General features: G+C 38.4%; 1 protein-coding gene across 18 annotated transcripts in view; it reads right to left on the bottom strand.

Moving 5' to 3' along the window:
- Positions 1-4415: 4415 nt before the first annotated feature.
- LOC124299068 (uncharacterized) overlaps positions 4416-20140 on the bottom strand; it is a 101620-nt gene continuing 85895 nt past the window's right edge. For 17 of the 18 annotated variants that reach the window (XM_046751962.1, XM_046751972.1, XM_046751970.1 and 14 more), the window contains 3 exons: positions 9679-9791; positions 9201-9274; positions 4416-5081 (listed from right to left, as the gene is read on the bottom strand). In XM_046751962.1, coding sequence (XP_046607918.1) covers positions 4996-5081; positions 9201-9274; positions 9679-9791 — 273 coding nt within the window. In that variant the 3' untranslated portion in view covers positions 4416-4995. The remainder of the gene's footprint in view (positions 5082-9200; positions 9275-9678; positions 9792-20140) is intronic. The other variant, XR_006906937.1, reaches the window with a different exon arrangement.

Below are 20140 nucleotides of genomic sequence, written 5' to 3'. Positions count from 1 at the left end.
CTACCGTTACTTATCCCGCGGGCTACGTAACCACCCCAGAGCCAAGCTCCGGGAAGGTCTCGGTTCTCATACCCATGCTGGTTTCCCAGCATGTCAACCATCACGAGAATCTCCTAGCGGTTGCGAGACCCATTCGTGAAGGGCAACCCGCGCCAATAATTTTCGCTTCCACTACCGATTCGCGGACTGCAATTTCCATCCGTGTGTCAACCACCCTGGTGTAACCCCTCGTATCGGGTCCCCAGGAGGCCAGCTCGCGAATCCCGTACTCCGCACAGACTCGCCCTCGTCTCATGGTTAGCAGCAAATTAATTTCATCACGCAAGTCGTCCCGATCGACACGCCGACAGCCGTTCACTCCCGCAATGCCACACTGACCGCGTATTTATGCCTAGACAAATTTTCCTTCAGCACTTACTACTTGCTGGCGCGCCGTTCGGAGCAATACTGAGCAGATATTGTCGGCTCATCCGGTTAGCCGAACGTGGCGCTGATTACATAGGTCATGTCGTGTTTACGATTACCTACTCGGTTCTGAACCCTTTTTTCTACTATATGCCATTCGTTCGGCCTACTCTCGCGGGCAACGGCCTCTCTTCAAACGAATCGAGTAACTGAACATAATTATTTTATTTTATGTGAATGACACACAAATGAGGAAAATTAAAGGCTAACCGGAATAATAAAAATAAACTGAAATTCGTGTATCATCAATATTATAGTACGTAATCTCTGAATCGTTAACTGAGAATTTATAAAGGCGTTTACGCTTGTGGGACTTCGTGAGTCAGCCAAGTTTTATATCATGGACTAGTTACGTTCTTTCCTAATTTATTGGTCGTTACCGTGATACGGAATCTCGGCAGATTTTATACATTCGCAACATGTAGTTGCCAAGACTATGTGCGAAGTTGCGGGAATAATGTCGATATTGTAACCGCCACAATGTGACGCGGAGTGGCTACTATGTGACTATAGTAACAGATAGTACGCATATCACGCGGTAACAGTTACTATGCTTGCATACTTCGGAGCACCAAAATGGCAAACCTGATACTTATTTACCATGTTTCTCTGGTAACCGTAACTATAATTTTAGTTACCGTTACTATAAAATTTTTCCATCAAAGATAGAGTCTTGAATAGTTGATTTAGGCATATTCACAATCCTTCAATCTCAGTATTTACAATTAATTGTCAAAGTTTTTCAGGCTGACAAACCTTTAGCCACCGAACCTATTTACAGAGACCTTTTGCCACCAATTGAGATCCCAAAAATTCAAAACTACCGTACAAACAAATATCAAAGGTCCTTTATATTGCTTAGAACTTTGTATTGCTAGAAGCCTTAATCCGCCTCACTAATTTCGAAATTTATAGGACCAAAAGCTTTTAATTTTAGAGTCGACATCGTCACATTTTGTTTTTTATCTGGCAATTGGAAACTGTAAATACCTAATTTTTGCGATTCTTGAGTCCAAAAACTGTTTACCCCAAAGTTGACGTAGGGTAAAATTTTATTTTACTATTAATAAAACAACTTGGGACCCAACGCAGTTGGCTTTTTTGATGAATCGACACGTTTTTCATATTTTCTAATTTTCAGTAAGAAAGCAAAAGGATTACAGACATCGCTTCATTGGCGACTTACGAGTAAATCTTATTTCAGCACTTTGGCACGATTGATTTTGCAAAATCTTTCGTCCCTCTTCGTGAGCCTTCTGTATTCATATCTTGTGACGACCATTTTAGCGTTTTATGGGCCGATCTAAGGGACGAGTGTTGTAAAAGTGCACCATTTCTGCCTCGCTTCAGGTATCAAAATACGTGGATTTACAAACTTTACGTAATATTTTAATTTTCGTCGTGGTTTTCTAATTACCGAAAATATGTAACAGAGAGGCTAATCAACGAATTTTAAATCATGTGATACGCACAGTGCTTGTATTTCTAAAAACATTTTGAAGAACGAGATAACCAATTATAAGCGGGGAATGTTTTTGCCGCGGGGTTTTTTTTTAATCTAAACTCAGCGGTTGGAGCCCGAATATCATAACGTGTGCTGATGTTATTTTTAGTCGAGTTGTTGCAATCAATAATTCAGAGCTTGCATCAGGTTCGTATTTGCTTAAATCAGTGTCACGCAACCCCTATAAGTTTCATAATTCATGAAATTAATTGAATTACTGTGAACCCCTCGCGTGACGGATACCGCAGGAATTAAGAACAGAAGCCCGACTGGTGGTGATCAGTTGCCAAGATAAAATTATTACGTCGAATTGTGGACCGGCCAGTTTTGTTCTTCCGTTCAAACTTCAACTTCTTCTATTCCATCGAAGACGTCAAGAGACTGAATACGTTCATGGGACTTCCCTGAAACATTAAAAACGGCGAAAAAAACCTGTCGCGGATTGGAACTTTCCACCCGATTTCTGAAACAGTGGAAATGAAATTCTTTCCAGCCGATAAGAAGTATCGGATATCTTCTTTACCGACAAGGTAACGCTGGGCTCTCGGATTTATACAACGTCGAAGCGCTGCCTGGTACGCAAATATTAGGGATCCACCAATTATTCATTTAACTTTATCTCCTGCCAATCGTTATTTCCGAAGATATTCAGCGTCTCGTGATTCTACCCGAGTGGGCATTATTGATTTATGCCTAATGACTTTGAACGACGAGATATGCACGCTGGTCGACGTTATTGAAAATCGCTGATCCCATTCACGACAACTTGTACTAATTCATCGGTTTGTTCACTCGCTGGTTTCCGATGTCCTTTAATATCGTGAAATTGGCTGCGGCATAATTTTTTTTTTTTTTTTTTAAATAATACGAAAGAATGAGAGGTGTCTTGATTGAAATTAGACCATTTCAAAATACACTCAGGGTTCTCTGTTGGAGGAAAGTAATTTTTCATTTCTTATTTTATCGTCTAAATACATATTCCCATGATTTTCAAAACAGTCAAGATTCTGCTTTTGAAAGTTACGAACGTAAAATCAATCCTGCGGAATATCTGAAAAATCGAAAAAAACGTCTTTATTTAGCAGTTACCTTGAAATATTGATACCGCCTTTGACTATCGTCCTGCTGACTGAATATTGTTCGGATTCGGGTGAAGTTAGGTCAATTGATGTGCGAACATTGCAGCTGTAATGAAATATTGATTTATTACTAAACTTGCGAATTATATACATTAGGCCGTACACATAAGTATATATTGCATACATATATGTATATTATATGCACCATACATATCATATATATATACATGTACAATTCCATATTTATTGAAGGTTCTAACTACTTTAACGCAGGGATAGGTATACATAAATATGCGTGTCTATGGTGTATAGCTGCAGCTCTTTCGGAATGAGAACCAATGGGCGATCAGAGTTATTCGTTAGTGTGTTTCATTCGTTATGTATCTATTTCTAATTACGTTTCATTCTATTATCATATCACGCTTTTGCGTTTGATGAAATGAATTTCTTAGAAAAGCTTCCCTTTCAAGAGGTCCCGTCATCTCTGTTTTGTTGTTCGCATTATCTGTCCGCAGTACGTCAAATACAAGTACAACTTTGTTCTCGAGACGTGTCTGTATATGATTTTTCAACACCTGCTTGGAAATTTTTATTTTCGCAGCCCGTGGAGCGTGCGTAAAGTATCCCATTTCTGAACGGCGCGGTAAAACAACGTTGGCGCATGCGCACCATCGACATGCTCAATTTTACACACTAGCGCCTACTCTTCGTGCTTATTCGCACTTTCGATCAACTCAATTTTACGCACTGCGTCATTGAGCGTAACATATCTGACCCTAAATTAACGCGCTGTTAGTGGTATCTTTGTTGCTTTTCGAACGAAACTTTTCTTCACAGGTGCTCGGAAAGATAGCGTGTATCACAAGCGTGGATGGACGTAACACAACATACAATCTTTTTCAACATTGTCTCTTTCGGTGGCTTGTATCAACGATTCAACAAATACTAAATCCACGACATTCATATTTTCAGGCTTAAGGTGAAATCGTCACGCAAAAAAAGAAAGCAAAGGCGCTTTTTCGATGCTCGGGGCTCCTAAAGAAAAAAAAAAAAGCCCCTATTCTTACATCCTGTGAGTAGGTACAGAGCTTGTTTTAGGCTTAACGTTGTACAGCGTTTTACGGTTAGCATGTGTCGCAGATTATTCTCCTCGCTTATGAATATTATATATGTAATATATTTATTTATTTATCTACGCAGTACGTGTGCGCTGATTCCACCCTCAATAATATCACTACAGAATATACATGTATATACATACACACAATTGGTTTCATTCGCGGTATACATGATTTCGAAGATATGTTTATTTCATTAAATGTCTAGCGCAGATATATCACAAAGCCACGTAAGACGATTAACCAAAGTATTATTAGTACAATTTATTTTTTTACAGTGTCTGTCGTTTTTTTCAAGCATTGTTGTGACAAAAATTTCAAGACATAAAAAATCATCACAATTCGTCCACTTATTTCCTTATCTGTATTTCACAGCTTTGTTTTGTCAAAAAGCTTTATCATGTTCAGTCCGGTTATAAGATTATAACCTACAACAATACAAAACACGTTTTACGGAAGTATTTGAACAAATTCGGATGAATTATCTTACCAAATTCATGGTAGAAATTTTCCAAGTCAAGCCCCGTATAATTCAGGAAAAGCACGACGTTTACTCTTCGTTTAGATCGAACAGGAATACCGTTAACTATAATTAATTACAAAACTGATATGACGATTCAACTATCCACATTGCACACGTACTTTCTGTACACTTCGTATATATATGTTTTATATATATATATATATACATATACATATAATTATTGATGTATTAACCTGACCGCAGCTCTATGATTATCCACTTCGATTTTTCGCAGCTGCTCTGATTGTCTTTAGTCACGAATTTTTTCTTCTTCATGTTCTTCCTCACCGTACTCGCATTCCGAATTTACGAAAGCGCAAGTAGCCGAGTGACCGTCAAAAATCCAACCAGCAACATCAAGCATGGCCTCGGGAGATACGCGCTGCCCTGAACTGTAAAATAAAACAACGTATTCGATTTATACAAACATTTCCATTCTGCCCAACGTGTTTTTATTCAGAAGCTGACAACACCCGTATAAAACAAGTTTTATGAGAAGTCGACTTGAAATTTGATCGGATTAGACGAGGTTTGAGTAGACAATACGTAATCGCATTCCAACAACTCGTTTCCAAGTAATTGCAAACAAATTTATTCCCTGCTTTGAATAGACGATTCTCTCATCTCGGAATAAATGAACTGAGAAAATATAAATACCAAGAGAAAAATGGAAAAGAAAAAAAAATTTTGTATACAGTGGTGAATTCGAAGAATTATTTATACAAAAGCTGTTGGGCCTCTCCAACGGTCCGAATGAAGGATGGGGCGCCTCGAATGGTATTGCTGTTCAACTTTTCGAGGTAATTCGGAACAATGGGAGATCTTTGTGTGGACGAGGAGAGGCCAATATAATGGGTGAAAAGTGGAATGAAAGTTCGTTACGTGTACGTGAGCGCAGCCACATAGCTGGGAGACGAAGATACGGAAACGTTGAACACGTTTGTACCCAATGAGAATGCCTCGCAGCTTCCCCATCAGATTCATCCTGGCAGAATGGAGACGATTTATGTTTTTCTGCAAGGACTCGTGATGTATACGCCCGAACAATTACAGCGTCAAATATCATTCCAATTTCATTTGCATTTTATGATGGGAACGCCATGATTCGCCCAAGATGGAATTATAAAAAGTGATGTTTAAAGGTCTTCAAATCGTTGTCCTGCGAATCAGGCGATCTAGCGTTTGTATAAAATTTTCACTTTATTTGTCGCCCCAATGAGGATAACAGAGGAAAAATGAACAGAAAAATGGAAAAATGATTCAGTAGAAAGATCAATGGCTCGTGAACTTGTTCGACATGAATGAGGTTCATTTGCTAACAATCGTTACTAATCGTTTATTTCATTACAAGATAGTCGTACGTAATTCAGGATTTGTCAAATTATAGTATTTGTAAGCTATGAAAAATTCTTTGAAAATGCAAAAATGAACAATACTGGAATTATGAACGCAGACAGAAAAGGTATTCAATAAAGATTTTCTCAATGATTGCTGTTCTCACAGTGACGAGTTTCCCGAAATTACATCAATTTCACCGAAAGAATTGGTATCGTTATTTTTAAACAATCATGCATAATCAATAGATTTGGGCCGTACTGTTTCAAAATTCATGCACGGATTTACTAACATAAATTAACACAGTGTTACATCCTGTAGTTAATGAGTGGCCCAGTTTCAGCTATACCTTCGTTATTGATGCAAATAAAAGAGCAGATCATCGATTACGCGCAAATTGTAAGCTAGATTGTGAAACATTAACAATCATTGATCGCATAATTCGCGACAGTAATGTGGTCACCAAATCGTAACAGATGACGAGTGAAGAGACAAAAAAACGAACAACGAATAATGACGATCGAGTCTCAACAAATCTCAAAAAACGCAGTCATTATTCACTTTCAAATCTGTTACAAAACAACGACGTTATAATTTTCCCAGATGTAATGAAGCTATTTGTTCAACTAGGTACTGCTGATGGAGATATTCCACAATCTTTTGTTACAACATATGTTTGTTGTTATAAACCTAATAAGAAATATTAAAAAAAACTCTGTATTGCAATGCATTTGAACCGTTTCTGTTGGGTATAAGTAACGATAAAAAGTAGTTTCTTCTTTTTGGCATCGAGGGAATGAGTATAGCCGCTAGCACTGGGTGTAGACAGTCATATAATACAGTATACGTAGCTAGTTAGCCTGTAACGTGGACATATTGAAATTTCTCGGAGAATTTGTAACATTAATTAACCCTTGGGTGAGCAGGGTGTTCTCCCGTTTCAGTATGCTCCGATTCTCGGCCGGCGGTTCTCTTCAATCGTATTGTCTATGGTAAATGTATACGCTGTGCCTAATTGCTTCTTAAATTAGACCCAGTGGCAGATTGTCTTATTATAAGCGTACGTACAGTTCACTGGCGCAATAAAGAACAAGTTAGAATTGAGAAATATGGTCACGGAGGGTCGGAATTTGTTCGTAAATCACACCCGCGGTCGTACCTACTAGTGCCGTTACAAACAATAGTAACAACAATTAGAGGAAATCAAACGTCCGTTACACTTTATCATGATCCGCCAGCGATGATTCAGATAATCTATCACGGAATTTTTTAATATAATTATTATTTAACGTTGACATGGAGGATGGAAACGAAAATTTCAGAAAAAGATAAAAGAGCGAGGGGGGAATCAAATTATCGTAAATTGGGTGACAAGCGATTATCATGATTTCAATGATTTCAAGTGACATCAAGCGATTTCACACGATTTCAAGTGATTTCATATGATTTCAAGTGGTTTCAAGTAATTTCAAGCAGTGACTGTTCTGCAAACTGATTTGCGAGTTCGACAAGTGAATACGTGTGTAATTTAATTCGATATCAAGCACTTTCATTCGATTTCATACGATTTCAAGTGATTTCAAGTGATATCAAACGATGACTGCTTTCCAGAGTGATTTGCAATTTCAATAAGTGAATACACGTCAAATTTAATGCGATGTCAAGCGATTTCACATGATTTCAAGGGATTTCATTCGATTTCAAGTGATATCAAGCGATGACTGTTTCCAAAGTGATTTGCGCTTTCAACAAATGAATACACGTGCGATTTAGCGCGATATCAAGCGATTTCACACGATTTCAAGGGATTTCATACGATTTCATACGATTTCAAGTGATTTCAAGTGACATCAAACGATGACTGTTTTCCAAAGTGATTTGCGATTTTATCAAAGCGAATACACGTGTCATTTCACGCAATTACATTATCATCTTCTATCGTTTCAACTAATTTCAAGCAATTCTAAAGTGAGTTCTTTCCAAAGTGAATGGCGATTTCAACAAGTTGATTCCCCCTCGTAACAATCGATATTGCAGCCAGGGCGCGTGACGGCTATTTCACAATTTCGGCATCAGTTTAAGGAGTAATATTCAGAAGTTGCTTATTCAAAAACTGACACGAGCGGGTAATTATAGCAACTTTTTGGGACAGGGTGGGTTCAGCTACTTATTTAGCCCAGCGTTATGAACATCAGCGCATTCGGGCAAAAACCGGCTGGTATATACGCCGACGGCTCCAGAGCCGTGAATAAATTTAACCAAATGTCATGAATAAATTTCACCGTGCAACTAGAGTCTCTTGATTTTGATTAAGCCGTAAACTGTGTAACGTACACACTGGGCTGTGAACAACCCGTATAAACAATATATACATAAACATACACAGCCAAAGCTTAGATACACCTTATAAGCTGCGAATAAAGTGCATTCCATCGGTGTACGTTAATGAGAAAATGATATAGGCTGGACGCATTCCGCGATATTGCTCTGATAATCATATGAATTTACGGTAAATGTGATCAAATTATGATCATAAAAATGTTTAACGATATTCAAGACTTCTGCATCTGTAAAAGTGAACTTTTGGCAAGCAGTAATTACTGCATGACCATTCTGAGAGGAAAGTTGTGAAGGATTTTTTTACTTCCTAATTCGATTATGTAGAGATTGTTTTTTACGTTTTATTTTTATACCGAAACAAAGTTCGTTTTTTGCTAAATTGGTACTTAACAAGCCGTAGCATCCTAACGATCTTTTTGAGAGCAAAGTTCGGTGGAACTTTTTTATTCGTTATTCGATTATCTGGTGGTGGTATTTTTTTCTCTGTCAAAGCAACGTCAATTTTACGCAACCATTGAACAAGTAATGCTGCATCTTGTACCAATATACTGTGAATCAGTGATACGTACTTACGAAATTACTCGCCAAAGTACTAATTCAGCAAAACAAAACCAAAAAAAAAAAAAACGATCTTTGCATCCGTTTTAAAATAAAAATTTTATCCCCACTTCTTTATCAAATAGAGTATAAATATGTCCTGCATAACTTTGCCATCAAGAGGAATAAGTTCGTTTTTGGATCTACCACAAATCTTGAAAGTCGTAAATGTTTCATTGAAGTATACAAATATATGTTTCTTTATTGAACGGTAGGTTTAATTTTTCATTAAAACTTACCGAATACTTGCGCCTTTCGATAATCAATCAGCGGCTCCTTGATTGGACGACTTGATTGCACTGTTGCCTCACACCTTTATAACAGGGAAGTAAAAAGGAGATGATAGAAAAATCAATGTTAGTTTGCTTCAAGATATTACGTTATCACAGGCTCGAGTACCGCGGAAAATTAATTCATTGTTAGAAAATTTACCGAGGGATGCGCAGTAATTGTCTACACTTTACAAAGGAAAAGAACCTGTTCATTTCTGCGCATTTCACTGTGTCATAATTCAGGTTTACTTTGTATATCAGTACGAAAAGTTCTCTGTTATTTTCAATCACGAGGCAAGGTAAATCAGACAGTTTCAATTTTCAGATATAATTATTTATCATCCACTTTTCCCAGTGCGATAAATTGGCAAACAAAGTTCAGTTTCCCTCGCCGCAACGTATTTTTATATTTCCGAGGGTCAGATTTAACCGATTGGAATATTACCTCACGTTTATTTTTCCCTCCGTGAGGTGATGCGGTCCAACTTCCAGACGAAGACCCGACACGGACGAAACCAAACCGTGCTGTTGTATCAGCGCCTCGTAGTCCGAGCGTGCCTGAAAAATACAGAAAATGGCGATAAAGAGAAATTAGAGAAATTGAAGGAATTGCGTAGGGTAGTTTTGGGATGATTGATGAATTTCAGAAATTGATAATATCGATAGAAAGGAATGTTAGACGGCGAAATTGTGACCAATTTTTTTCCTACTCCCTTCTCCATGGATCCCAATGCATAGATGACGGACTAACCTTGCTTGGACAACTACAACTACACGTGTAGCAGCGATGCATTCAAATTCCAAAATTTAAGTGAAAACGCCTTTCGGCCTAGCAGCCGGCAGCTGCATACAGGAAATTAATGTTCTGCTCATTTCCCCCACATTTCCGCTGTTTTCAATTCGAATTGAAATCAACTTGGTCCCCGGTGCTTATCTCTTCGAGCTAAACGAACATTTCAATTTCGTACTGTGTGCTAGTATTACTGTAGGGCGTATTTATTGGAAAGTGATTCTAATTTGTAGAGAATTTTAATTTTACTCAAAGTTGTTTCAATTTGTGATTTTCGTTAACTGGACAAAAAGGAGTTGCACAGAGTTTACGTAAAGATACCAAGTTCAAATCAGTTTCGTAAAGGAGTTGGTCCGAGAGAAAAAAATTTCCAGTCATTTTCGACAGTCTGTAAGTGCGCGATGATGTCTCGCACTGTTTTTCACAACTGCAAGTGTTCAACTTCTTCGGTTCTTACGTGTTTTTATTTCTGTTGAAAGTAGTACTAATTATCTTCTCGTACCTTTTCACCGGAAGTTTAATCAGCATCTCTGGGTGTATTTACGAGTGTGTATGGTGTTAATTAAGTCAATTATAACTGTCCAAACGTGACGCCTACGCAGTCGAGCAGCAGAAGGTTATAAGTCAGAACATAACTTACTGCGCATAGGCGCGGAAAGTACGACGGGTAGACTTTCGCTGTGTTTCAACTTCAGCCCTGACTTTAATTTACAAGTTTGTCCGAGGTCGAAACTTTCCTGTTATTAGTTTACCGGTCAAAATATAGGCAAGAGTTTACCGAAAGACATTTCACAGTCCAGCAACTCGAGGGTAGAAATAAAACATCCGCACTCAATTACAGATTTAGAATATTCTAAAGAAAAATGAATCAAAGATTCAAACTTTGTTACCGAAGTAGAATTGTGCAGAACTTGCGTTCAAATTACTAACTGCGAATTAAATTTAGCAAAGTCATGGCTTGATAACACAATCGGGAGAAAGAAGAACAAAAAAATTAAACGACAAATAATAATGGTTTTGAATTTCAGAATAATTTTTCAAAATATCTGCGGCTTCTCTGGATTTTGACTCAATCTTGACTAACGATGTTATAAATCTGGAACAATTATGTCGCGTCTCATCGCGATTAGATTTGGATTCAAAGTCCATGAGGATAAACTTCACTAAAAAGAAATGCCCTCTTCGAAAAACGAGTTCTTTTGCGTGCGGTTTGCTTGAACAAGTATATTATTTGTTATGTGTAATGATTGAATGCGATATTGGTGGTATGAGACTCAAAAAAGCTACGACTGGAATGAGTACAAAACTAGGTTATGGGCTCCGACACCATGAGGATATTTCCCAACTATATAGATACGCGATTATTCATTTGCTAGAGCGAAGCTATCGAAATGAAATATCGGATCAGTGAATCTCGAGCGTGAAATCTGCCGGCAATAATCCCACGCAAATAGAGACTGAGTGAAATGAGAAAAAATTAAAGAATAATGAGATGGAGCAATTAGCAAAATACTGAGAAATATTAATTTCTGGTTTCGTCGGTAACGCACTTTGCCTGATGTATTTTTATTTATTTATTTATTTTTTTTTTTTCATCTCGTTCATCATTTTATTTCGTCTTTATCCTGCCGTTAGATCTTTTTAAACTTTCTACATTACTGCAAGGAAATCAGAGTATCAAACGAACCTTGGAACCCAGTTAAGGATATCATTAATTTCAAGCTCTGCTTGCGATTTTACTCGAATCTCTCTCATCCTCTCTCTTCTCGAGATGTATCTGTATATTCGCGCATTTGCACACCTCGATTGGTATATCTCGAGTCGGATACTACTCGACTTCCGATTATGATCTTGGATATTCGGTATTGTCGGAAAGCTGATTTCAGATTGGAAGTTAAATTACATCGGCGTGAAGTATGATTTTCTATAACGTAGAAAAAGCGTTATGGGTAAAATGAATTTTCTTTCGAATAAACTGTTAACTCGAGATGATGACATTCATCGGTATAAATTCTTGAGAATCCAGGGGCGTTTAAAATTAATTGACTCGGCAAGAATAAGCGAGGGAAGCAATTTTCCGCGTGGGAATGTATAATAATGGAAGCGGTGCGCAGAGTTGGCGAAAAATGCGGGAAAAAAAAAAGTTTAATTCTGTAGTAGGTCGGTGAGTGGGTGTGGAGGGATTTTATCCCAAGTTACTATCGCGAGCTCTGAGCCGAGGGAGGAGGAATCAAATTTTCCAAAATAGTCAGGCGGGCCCAGCGCGGCGTCCGATACAGCTAATAAGCAATATTGGCGGGAAATTTACCGTCGAAATAGTTTAAGGAATGTTTGAGAAAGTTCACCGCACGGGTTTATCCGATACGGATAAAACTTTGACGCTAAATTTACCAAAGTTCAACCGGAACTTCTGCCAGACTCTTGCTAACCCCAAACGTCGTACTAAAATCTTATCCGCTTCTAAAGACTCGAAATCTGCCTACTCATTGCTCGGTTCGCTCTGGAAGATCAAGAGTTTTCCTATCAATTATGTCGCGGCCTTTACTCAGCCACGAAAATTTGCGTTTACCAAGAACTCAATTTTAGCCGCAGAGACTTAACGTGTATTAAGCCGAAGATTCTCGCTTCAAATCTTTTATGGAGAATGAATCAGTTTTTTCCCTCTTTTCCACAGGCATATTCAAAAAAAAATCTTTTCATTTCTTGCACATTCACTTGAAATTGGTTAACTCTTAATGTGAAGAATTAATATGAAGTACAATAATCCACTGAAATATATTGCATTTTTTTGCAGAAATTTTTATTTTTTTTTTCCTTCCTTCACTAAATATTTCGGGATTAAATCTTGTCGTAATAACTTTTGCATGATTATTATAAACCTTCTACTGAAATTCACCAATGATGTCACACCCACAAGTGAGTGGGAGGATTGGTAGCATGATAAATTGTGACTTCAAGGGTTGAAGGGTCTGGCCTAGCGTGATGTCACGTTGTGCGTGCTACTCGCACGTGTAACTTATCTTAATTTCGAAATGAGAAATCAGTGAACGACGTTTCAATTCGTTCTGTCTGACGCAATTCTCAATTAATTCAAGAATCAGCTCAATTTAATTCTATTAACCTTCGGAATTTAGCAAATTAGGTCATTGTTTATTGACTCAATCGCACTGCAAATACAAAAACTAGTTTGTATAAGCCCTACACGTATGACTCCGAGAATCTCGTTTTATTCCGAATTATGTGCAATATACATTAAACATCGTGACGCATGAGTTAATTATTTCATATTTTTATTCGTTTGAATAGTGAAATTGTAATGAAGGTCCTTTTGAACGGAATGCGACTTTACGATGTAAATAACATTTCTCAAAGATAAAAGTCAAGTTGCTCTGCCATTCGATATTCAAAGAGTAGTTCATACTCCGTATGACCAAGAAGCCTGGAGACGTTTAAATTTTGATTGCGAGTGATGTGAAAAGTGGGTACGACTAGTAAACTTTGAGAGGAAAATGTGAAAGGTTGAATTCTATAGTATGATTGAAAATAAAGGAAACTCTAGAAGGCAGCCGACCGCGTCTTTGCAGTCTCTTGACGTTCAAGTTGGGATTGTCGGACCTGACCGTGGTTCTGGGAATCCCGAGGCTCGGACCGGCATCATTCTACGTCGAGCAAAGATCCCCTGAAAAGCAACTATCCGTCAAGCCGCGCTCACTTGAATTTCTTTGAGACCGCCCACACGTCCATCTCCTATGCGAGACGAAGATGTTTGAACTTTCAAAAACTGATTCCATTTCATTTCCCGTCAGTACCCGCATACACATACCCGTAACATCCACGCGATTCAAAATCTGAAATTCTATTCAGATCAGTTTTTCTATCAAAGAGTTTATCCAAGTAGAGATTTTCATCAAGCTTAGAGATAAGGCCATGATCAGGCTTGCCTTACCGTCTGATCGGGGCCTGAGCAGAAATGTCACGTAACACGTTCTGGAATGCCTGATTAACCTGAATTCAAGTACGTTGGTCAGACCCAGATCAGGTGTTGATCAGAATTCGATTAGAACATATAAATGCGGTAGCTGGTCAGAATCGGGAAACGGTTGATCAGGTTTATTGATTGTGCAAGTGGATGGCCACACTTTGTTACAATTCATCCGAGTCTGTTTTAATGAGAACGCCAAGAACTTTCACGACACCTGGCGGCTGCTCGCGGTACTTGCAATATATGCGCCAGGTTTAGTCAGGGTTGGATCAGGTGTACCGTAGTAGAGTTTGCCTGACCTGAGCCTGCTCAGGACCAGATCAAGCATGCCCTACTTATACGTGACTGATATTAACCTGATCAGCCTGCCTTAACAAGGCACTTCTGATTTCAACCGGATCAGGTACTGGGCTGGGACATCAGACTGGTCCGTTAAAATCTCTAATCGGATTATGGATGGAGTTCCGGTGAGTCTAGACTCTCTAATATCTGAATCTCGACCGCCAGATTCTCTGAAGGACTGGTTCAGCCCTCACCAGTTGGCGTGTCTGGTTGACATTAGAATGAGCCGGTTCGTAACGAGCCTTGTTATTCCACGATATTGACGTCTGCAAAACGAGTGGGAGGGGAGCCGGGATCAGTTGAATTATTTGGATGTAATATGATTTATGGTAATTAAATAAGGAGCCCCGAACGAAAATTCAATTACATCGGCGTGCCTTGCTGCAGCCTTATGCAGGGGTGGAAGAGGCGAACGATTAACGGCCCACGCTATGCTTGAATACAAATTTACGGGGAACCGGTATGAAGTTTGCTTTGACAAATGGGGAAAGGAATTTTTTTTTTAATTAGATTTTTACTTATAAGTTTACGATAAAAACGCACCAGAGGAACCAGACTTGATCATTTATTTCGTAAGTAGTTTAAGATTATGTTAATTGCTCGGATATTAACGAATCACTGTTTTTCGAGAGATTTACTCGGTGATCGAAGCAGTCTTGTAATGTCCAAAGTCGATCGATGAGATAATTCAAATGTTTGGCTCTATAACTTGTCGAAATAAGGCATCGATTCTGTGAACCAAGGAAACAGTTTGGTGACGATCTTTCTTGTATCAATGTTTCTCAAAAAAAATTTTGGAGCATCGAACAAAATTGCCATTTCATTTGGGATGTTAGCCTTATATGGATGCAAAAATTTGATCACAATTTTTAGGATTCAAAAAGTTTGAAAAATTTTTTACAATAATTTTTACTAAGATTATAAACTCTGATACCACAGACAAAGTATATATTTTTAATCTTGCTAAGAACAGTAAAATAAAAAAGCACTTCATCACTGGAACGACATTTTCTCCTGCACTCGAGAAGTGCCTCTGATCACGATGATCGCTGTCTGAAATATTCATTGTGATTTTTAATAATTTCCAATGAATAAATTCAAGGCAGGAAAAGGTCACGGACGAGGCAGAAGCAAATCGATAAGTAAAATGAAGGCAACACATAGAATACGGGGAAGATGAGCGTGTGAAATGAAACCAAATGAAATAAAATCGTAGAATTTCGCTTATGGGTATGGAATGAGGCGTGATAAAAGGGGGGCGGGGGTCGTGTTATTTAAAAATTCCCAGCAGCAAATCCGAGTTTAATAAGACGCAGCGTCGTCAGAATATTTAATAATCTCACAGCAATCAGTTTGAGCCCACCTCTTTTTCATCCTCGTCATCTTCGTCGTCTGATTCAAGTTGACGAGTGACTCTTTTCAATTCGCTTAAGAATTTATCAACTGACACGCCCCTGTCGTCATTAGGAGTAAGAAGACCGGGTTATATCACGGGGCCCCAAGAGTCTATTCCAACAAGCGTGCGAGCCATGGGGAAGAGGGCGGAAATATTCTGAACCACTGGAAGTGCCGGTATGGTTGATGAACCAAAGCTCAGTCCCAATTAGCGCGTAGAGACCGAGTTTTGGTTCACGTAGCAGCCTTACGAGGAGATAGCTTAAATCGCCGTGGAAATTAAGGTGAAAATTCTTAGCATCGACAATTTTCTTCGGGGTCCTTTGATCTCCGGTTAATTTTGAAAATGGTGTATACGTGTGTGTACAGATCAGCTAAGAATAATGTTCCATAATTCTGTAAAAATTTTTGCCAATTAGCTCGAGACTCTTCTAACAGCTTTGGTAATAATATCCCCAGGATCAATTCCAGAACCGGTTAAAAGATTAGCAATTAAGTAACGCCGAGACATATTTTAATCGTGTCCTCCACCCTACCCGGGCTCCTTCAGAAATTCGACGGTGACAGCTGGGCTATTTTCGACCCCTGAACGAGGCCCGACAAGTGGCTCCTGAAGTTATCCTCGATCGTGCGTAAGGATGGATGCAGGATAAGAAAGAATGGAGGAAAGGAAGAAGTCGAGGCATCCACGCCTCATTAAGGCCCGCAGAATCGATCTGATCAAAAAACGCCGAGACGAAAAGAGCCCTCATCGCTCCCGCTGCTGGATGAAAGTTAATTGTAATCTCCCGAGCCGAGGGCGCAATGAGGGAACCAGACGCGGTCAGTGTATAGGTGCAACTTTTTCATGGGCGAAAAGACAAGCCGCGTGGTAGTCAATCATCTGCGACGCATCTGGTGAAAGGCTACGCTGAAAATCTGCGATCTCGTCATCAGCCGTTTGTATGATGAAACAAAAAAATTTTGGCACCTTTTCCCCAAACGTCAAATAAAGACGTAACACGATCGTGACGGTTCATAATTTCATCGAGGATTAGAATAACGGATGAACAAAGTCAATGACGATGTATTGATTGATGTGGTTAAACGACATTGGTTCTTTTACTCGGTAACTGATGGTGAGCTAGGTAATACACATACTCGTGATTAATGATCCCGAGAGATATATTCTCAAACAATGAAGACTAACGGCTGGTACACCACATTGTTAAGAATCCCTTCTGTGACTTTGACGTTTTTCTTCCATGCAAACGCATGTAGGGAAAATGTGGTAGAATGGGGAATGTCGACTTCAAAGTTTAGTTGAAGATACTTGAACAGACGAAACGAATATTCATACCCATATAATACCGAAATCTCGAGTTATATTAGCAATAGTATATTTTGCTTTCATCTGTGTCAACAATGTTCAATCAAACTCAACGGGCTGTGTAACATTATTACATTCAAAACAAGTACCTACTATCTTCAGTTCAGGGTACACGCTACTTTTTCACTCCGAGTGCGTTTGTCACTACGGATGAAAACGCGAAAGCTTGAATGCACGGTTTAGAGCGATGATGGAAAAGGGGTTGGCTTTACTCATGTTCTGCTTGGTGAAACATCAGCAATTTGCCGGCAACGCTTGTGTAATTCACTCGTTTCAAGCCCTTTTCATGTAATCATCTACATGCAGAGGAGTGGAGTGAAGAATACCGAATAAAAATGGACGTACGAAGAAATGTCAAATTGCAGGCTATTCATCACTTGAATAGAGCGATAGTGAAGAGAATGATTTGATTAGCTGAAAACATCTTGTTGCCAATGTTAGGCTTAAAGCCGGAAAACTGTCAAGTATTAGTTCATAAAAACATTCCAAACTATAGTAAATTAATCCTTTAGAGATCAATGGGCTACACTGGTGACCCATGAACTTCAAACGCTATTCAAACATTCTTATATAATAAGCTTAAGCTTTTCACTGGTTTAGTTCTCTAAAATGTGTAAATGTGAAAATCGAATTCGCAGACAAGTTCACGAAATAACGGACCGGTTTTTGCGACTTGAATCCGATGGTCTTTCTTACGACTTAAAACTTTGCCCACGTTTTGTACATGATATTAGTCTTCTATTTGTTTTTACAATTAAAGTAGTAGCTGATGGCAAAGTTAGAGTTATTGATACCATTGAGTTCAACTTTACATTTTGACCTGTTGTCCTGTTTGAGAAGTTTCATGCGAACTGTACAGAGTTTCCCAGAATAAAGTACTCCTAAGTCGTGTTATTTTATTCTCGAAATAACGCAAAAATAATAATTCAAACAAACAACACAATTTCTTTACATTTAGAATCGTTACGACATAAGGCACCGACGTAAGTAGGCTTAGCATGTAATACAAATAATAAAGTCTTAGATCTTGAGCTTGCAGGCTATTCATGAATAAATCCTGAATATTAAATCAACATGAAAGGTTATATAAGCCTATAATGTATTTGGCACGCAATATTGAACACGCGTTTTTCAACTTTGATGCTACATTCTTTTGCATTTAATTACATGGATTTATTTTTGAACGTCGTATGCAGCGTATGACAAGAAAAACATCTTTTGATCAAATAGAGTCGGATCCATTCCGAGCGAAGTATTGTTACGAGCAGCTGATAATAATCCTGCCATTAGCGCCGAAAGGCAATACTTGACAATAAGGTTTACATGCTGAAAAGGATTTGTAATTTGAGATTATCGGAGGAAGGAGATATGGCGGAACACAGAAATACGTTGTTAAACTTGAATAATCAGCTGACGGAATTCGGGAAAACTTTGAAGGTAGAAATGGCAGTGGCAAATTTTCTTATGCAATCTACCTCAATCCCATAATACTTTCATCATTACTGTACAGAGTAGACCTTCGGAAGATCTCACTTTAGAATTAGTCAAACATAAACTCATAGACGAGTATAAGAGGCCTAAATACAATGATGAAAAAAATTTTCAAACAACAACTATTCGCGTTACAGTTTCAAGTGAAGAATTGAAATAAAAATTAGAATTGTACGCAAAGAAATGGTTTCTTCTGTAATAAAGCAGATTACATCAAAAATATTTGCGAAAAAGTGGGAAAATTAATTTTCGACGGATATGCAAAACAATTGAAAGCATATTGAATGAAAGTAATGACTACGTCACGATCAGCAGTGACGTTAAGGGGTTGATTAAACATAATGATGAGCATGAGAATATTGAAGTAAAGCCAGAAACCGAGTTTGAATAAATTTGAATAACGAAGATGAAGCAGATGAAAATGAATGAGCTGAAGAAAAAGAAAAGCTGAATAACGAGAAAAACAAACAGAAGACCGAAAAATGTAGGAGTACCACAAGATAGGTACGACAGCGCAGAAAATTTAGCATCGTTGAATCCGATAAATTCAGAAAACTACAAAGAAGCAACTACGGGAGAGGAAAAGGATCTAGAACAAAAAACGAACCTGAACTTTCGAAATCAATCATTTGCAATACTTGCTTGGAAGGTTCAATTTTCGGAGTCTATAGAGCGTGCGTAAAATACTCTTTTTTTTAAACGGTGCGGAGAAGAAACCTTCTACATAACTTTTCATAGTATGGCAATTTTTCACGATCACTTTTCGCACCGCTATGCGTCAGTGACGTTACTGATCGTGAGTGTGGCTCACAATCAGCCTTCTACTTCGTTTAAGCTATCTTACACTATTCGTCTGCTTCTCAAATTTAAGTTTCCTGTGCAGGTGTTGCGAAGACTAGCATGTCTTGCCCTACCATTATAAAGAAAGAGCGTTTGTGTTTGTTATCAATGATCTAAAAAACTGCTAAACCGATTATTATGATATTTCAACAGAATTTTCTGCAATATCTGCGGATGACTATAGAAGGTATAAACTACAGTTATATATCTTATGAAGCTGCTATTATTAACAATATTCAACAGCTTGGTGATAGTCGAAGACGTTTCGTGGTAAGTGCGTCTTAGTTTAAGATCCTTCGCCAGATAGCGGTAGGTCAAAAGTCGTTCCCGCGTTCCAAATATCTATTGGACATACATCATTCCGAAGTCTGCTCGAAACGTAGCAGGCGAAGCTTCACCGGAGGATGCAATTTATTGTATACACGGTGTCCCAGCTGAGTAAATTGTCCCATAGAACATGTGGTCTCCAAAGCAGCTTTTGCGAGATACAACCGAACAAAAAGACGGATAACATTATCGATTCGATGCGTCAGTCACTACTTCATGCAAGTGAATTGTGCGTCAAAATTGAAGAACGTAATTTTAAGCGAATTTTAGTAACGACTGGCTTCTTCTTTAACTTAAATTTGATACTAAGAGTACTTTAGTTTGATGTTTTCAAATTTGAAAGCGCTCGGATCAGCATATATAGTCAACTG

Source organism: Neodiprion virginianus, chromosome 2 (assembly GCF_021901495.1).
Source record: "Neodiprion virginianus isolate iyNeoVirg1 chromosome 2, iyNeoVirg1.1, whole genome shotgun sequence".
Lineage (NCBI taxonomy): Eukaryota > Metazoa > Arthropoda > Insecta > Hymenoptera > Diprionidae > Neodiprion > Neodiprion virginianus.
This window is presented reverse-complemented; position numbering and strand designations above follow the sequence as displayed.